We start from the raw sequence: 5377 nt of genomic DNA on the forward strand, positions 1-5377 counted from the left end.
AATAAAAAAATGGAAAATAATAAAGCATATAGGACATGCACAGATCAAAAGAAAAATAATACTTAAATAAACATAGAAATGTAAAAAAAATCACTGTAGTTGACACCACTAAAAACACAGGACAAGAGAAGACTAAAATGGATAATCACATGCCCATAAATTAGATAATCTTGAGTAAATGAATAAGGTCCTATTCAATGTAATTGTTTTATCAACTTTATTATTATGCATATGAAATTATGAAATGACATTTATTCTATTAAATATACTACATTTATTTCAAAACTTATATTCTAATAACTGAGTAAATTTATCAAAATAATTTATAGATCACTGTATGAAAGAATGTCAAACAATCCCAAATCAACTTAGAAAATGATCTTGCTTCACTTGCCAAAATACTTATGATGAGAACCAGCCCTTATCTTTAGATAAGAATATTTTTCCTTAGACAGAGTAGGAGAAGTAAATTTTTAACAGAAACTTTGCAGTTATACACTACTGTTAGGAATTTGTAATTTTATTTTATTTTTTTATAGATAATAAAAATATAGTCAATATAGACATGTACCATAAAATCTTAAAATATATAACATTACACATAAATAAATGGTTATTGTTTGTTAAGTTGGAATAAACTAAATAATATTTTACAAATTCTGGATGAAGAATAATAAATTGTCTATATTATCAGGGAATATCTAACAGTTATACATACACCAGAGCACTCAGAAGGCACCACAGTGCTGAGATAGAGCAAGTCACTGTTCTCAGACTGAGGAGATGAGTAATCAGTCTCCTCATTGCCCCCTTCATGTCTTTGTTCCTCAGTGTGTAAATGGCAGGGTTCAGGATGGGGGTAATCATGAAGTCCAGAATAGCAAGAAACTTATCCACAGATACAGTGGGAAATGGCCACATATAAACAAAGATGCATGGTCCGAAGAATAAAACCACCACAGAGATGTGAGCTGAAAGTGTAGAGAGGGCCTTGGACAGACTGCCTGAAGATCGTTTCCATACAGTGATCAAGATGAAGATATAGGAGACAATCAGTAAGAAGAAGGTGCCTGTGGAAATAAAGCCACTGTTGCCAGTAACCATGAACTGCATTCTGTAGGTGTCTATGCAGGCCAGTTTGATAAGCTGAGGAAGATCACAGTAAAAGCTATCTATCTCATTAGGTCCACAAAAAGGTAAATTGAAAACAAAAGCTAATTGGACCACTGAGTGAAGAAGTCCAATAACCCAAGCACCAGACACAAGCAAAATGCACATCCTTGGGCTCATGATGGTCAGGTAGTGGAGAGGCTTGCATATGGCTACATATCTGTCCCAGGCCATGGATACCAGCAGCACCATCTCAGATCCACCCAGGACATGAAGGATAAATATCTGGAAGACACAGCCTTGGAAGGAAATGGTACTGTGCCCAGAGTAGAGGTCAGAAATCATCTTGGGGACCGTTAAGGTAGAAAGACATAAATCAAAGAATGAGAGGTTTCCTAAGAGGAAGTACATGGGGGAATGTAAATGGGGATCACAGACTACTGCAAACACAACTAGACTGTTTCCCAGAGCAATGGTTATGTAAAACACTGTAGCGAAGGCAAGGAAGAAATGCTGAGTGGGTCTAGATGCAGAAAGTCCCAGAAACACAAACTGAGACACTTCAGTGTAATTTGTTTCATACATTGACTTTTTCTGCTATTACCTATGCGACTGAAAACAAAGCAATCACAGACAGAATTTGTTAGAGATAAATACAGAATAAAACAAATTTAATATTTTCCAATTCTGAATTAAAGTAAAATCAACTCTATTATAGATACAATTTTGAAAATTTCTAAATTCATTTATCTGTACAACTAGCATTCCTTAGTTATCTACCATATACTAAGGACTAGGTCAAATTTGTAGGTGAAAAGTAGATATTGATTCCACATATGAACTATGATAATTCATTTTTATCAAAAGAAGAGAGCAGTACAAGTAACAAGGGTTACTACTGAAGATAATGTGGCTTATTACAGACTTTAGCACTTATCAATGCAAGAATCTGAAGCAAGTAGGCTGAGTCTGGTAGATGAGTGCTGGAGATCAGACAGACCAGCCTTAGAATCTTGTATCCACTGACAGGAATTTCACCTTTTCTGTAAGCAGTAAGTAGACAGTGAAGTGCAATATGCAATAGCTTGACCATATTACTACTTTTAAATGGTCAAATACAATAACAGAAGTGAAGGGCTGAGTAGATAGAACTCGGTGATACACCAGAACACAGCTGAAGAACTAGACCACATTAAGGGAGCAGGATGAATTATTCAAACACTGCCGTAACAAAAATTATAAAAGTATGTATTTGCTTTTCATCATAAATTGAAGTTACTTCAAATGATCATTTAAATATTAAAAACAAAAATATGACTGGGGAGATGGCTGGGTGTGTAAGGTGCTTGCTGTTCAAATTTCCTGCATCTGCTTAAGAAGTCAGGTATGCTGTGCACATTGCTCAATCCAGTGATAGGAGGGTAGAGAGAAGCAGATCCCAGGGGCGTCTGGGCCAGCCAGTTTATCTGAAACAGAAAACTCTAAGTTCAGTGAGACAGCCTGTCTTAAAATATTAGGCGGAGAGCAATAAAGATACTGAACATCAATATCTGGCCTCTGCCTGTGCATGCAAGAATGAGCATACCTGTATACACATGTGCACCCACATAAAATAAGTAGACAAATAAATCCCCCCCCAAAATATCAGATAAACGAATCCAGAAATAACCAAAAGGAAATAAAATTGTGATAAATATCACTGTGTAAAATTAATTTTTGGCAAATACCCATATTCACAAATTTTCATGAAAATTTAAGAATATTGAAATGAAAATTACATTAGATAAAAACAGATTTGTATGTATATAATATGTATAGATATAAATATACATGTTTCATGGAAATACAAGCATAATAAGTCTGAAAAACAAGAGCAAACTGCTGATTTAAAGGGAGGTGAGTGGAGGAAGAGTATCCATAGAAATTAAGTATTAAGGAGGATACCATGATGAAATTCATTACTTTGTATATTAATATAAAAATAATCAAAACGTGCTTAAGTCACTATGGATTGTTAGGAGAAGATAGATATTAGGATAGGCTGATAATGAAGCCAATATCTCCTGAAGGCATATTCAACGTAGATATAAAAGGCACACACATTTCGTTACTTTTTAATAAAATTTAACTCAATAATTTGCTTAAAGTTTTAAAATGCATTATCTAAGAATTAAGCTACAGGGGCACTTATAGCATCATTTGTTCAGGAAAAAATTTAGAAATGGGGCTGGAGAGATGGCTCAGCGGTTAAAAGTGCTGCTCTTGCAGAGGACCCGGGTTTGAGTCCCAGCACCTACATGGCGGCTACGAACTGTCCTTAACTCGAATTCCAGGGGAACCCGAAGCCCTCTTCTGACTACTGTGGCATTGCATGACACAGATGCAGGTAATACACTCATACACATAAAAGAAAAATAATAAATAAAAAGAATTAGAACTAACACAATGGCCATCACAGAAAATTAAAATATACAATGCAGTTCCTATTGGGGGTGTGCCTTTCTAACTGCAGAAGCAAAAATCAGTCTATGGAAAGATATTAAATGTTTTTGAAGAGTATGACGGTTACATGATAAAATCTATAGGAAACAGATTTTTTTTTTAATGTGTAAGAAAGGGAGGTGAGGGCAGGGCCAGGCTCAGAAGAAGTGTCCCTGGGGACCTGAGAAGGAGCTGAGTTGCTCTGGATGCAAAGGATCAGGAAGAAGCAGTGGTGGTTCCCCCAGGTGTCTGGGGCACCAAGACAAGGAATGGGACAGGACCCAGGCTAGGAGGAGAGACCTGCGCGGGAGGTGGGAGGGTGAGTGAGGCTGGGGGAGTCAAGGCATGGAGGGCCCAATCAACTTACCGTGGAGAGAGAAGCCTGCAGGTCAGAGAGAGGCCTTCAGGTCCTGCAGGCCCAGGGAAGCAGAGGGAGGATAGGGCGGGGCCAGGCCCAGAAGCAGTGCTCCTGGGGACCTGAGAAGGAACTAGGTTGCTCTGGATGCAAAGGATCAGGAAGCAGTGGTGGTTCTCCAGGTGTCTGGGTTGGCCAGACAAGGAATGGGACAGGACCCAGGCTAGGAGGAGAGACCAGTGGGGGAGATGGGAGGGCTCCTCCAAAGCCCATGTGACCCCTGAGGAATAGATCCTCAAACTACCTTAAGAGTAAAAATAAATTGGTTTATCTGGGCCAACTCTATGGCCTTAAACATCCAAACGGAAAGTATAACCAAAGATTAAAGGGGTCAGTATAACTTCTTGAGTCCATATGCATAGCTAAAGGCTACATAACAAGCAACAATGCCAGACAGACGATACCTTCTTTTGAGTTGTTGGCCAGGGTGACCAAAGGGACTCCCAAATAGTAACCCAGCATAGAGCTGGGAAAATGAACAGCAGACCCTAATCTATCTAAAAGAGTATTGACAACTGATTGCTGCTAGAAGAGGAACAGCTGACCTTCCTAAAACAAAGGCCTCTAGATAGGCTGACTAGATTCACCAGAAGGGCATGGGGGTGCCAACAACACAGCAGACAGTAGCAGGGATATCAGAATATAAGGACTCTAGTGGGGCTATGGGAGGGTGCCATCTGGGAAGTGGGTGTATAGTCAAATAACATGGTTTGGGATGTTCTGTGTGATATACACACACAAAAAAAATCAAAAAAATTTTTAAAAATGTATTATATTTGAGGAAAAATTATTATACTTGAGGAGGAAGCATGGAAATTTAGGTCATGCTAATTAGTAGAGGTGATAAACATTACCAATGAAATCTACCCAATGACTTTATAGACATACATAGGTGCCAAGGATCCAAGTGCAACCAATTATGACTAGTAATAATCAGATACATACAGATTAGAAATGCATGCGCCAACATCTCAGTGTTAGTAGCAAAAACAATGAGTCTCTGAAGGGAACAATATATTGTAAAATGAAATGGAGATCTTTTTAAAGGTTAAAAAATTCATTCAATTTTATGTCTTACAGGGCTTATACTGAGTTCAATATTGTATAACTGTATTAACTCAACTGTGAACCTAGAAACTTGCACCCACTTGTGAAACAGATGTGCTCTTGATCTGGAATGTGTTACTGAATATGTTAAATCTGTAGTGAAATGTTTCTTCTAATCATGTGGTTATTAAAATTTTTTTTAAATGATTAAAAATATAATAATTAGTAGATGTGAGAAACATTACCATTGAAATCTACCTGATGACTTTATATCCATGCTCAGATGCCAAGGAGCTCAGAAAGTAACAGACTGTGACTACCAAT

General features: G+C 37.6%; 1 protein-coding gene across 1 annotated transcript; it reads right to left on the reverse strand.

The window, feature by feature from the left end:
- Positions 1–708: 708 nt before the first annotated feature.
- LOC103741034 (olfactory receptor 4F15-like) lies at positions 709–1695 on the reverse strand. The gene has a single exon (XM_008841727.1). The coding sequence runs from the start codon at positions 1693–1695 to the stop codon at positions 709–711; it is 987 nt and encodes a 328-aa protein (XP_008839949.1).
- Between the last annotated feature and the right edge of the window lie 3682 nt (positions 1696–5377).

Source organism: Nannospalax galili, unplaced genomic scaffold, assembly GCF_000622305.1.
Source record: "Nannospalax galili isolate Female #2095 unplaced genomic scaffold, S.galili_v1.0 scaffold481, whole genome shotgun sequence".
Lineage (NCBI taxonomy): Eukaryota > Metazoa > Chordata > Mammalia > Rodentia > Spalacidae > Nannospalax > Nannospalax galili.

Coding starts and splice junctions, on each gene's coding strand:
- LOC103741034 (XM_008841727.1), bottom strand. CDS start 1,695: ATGTATGAAACAAATTACACTGAAGTGTCTCAGTTTGTGTTTCTGGGA.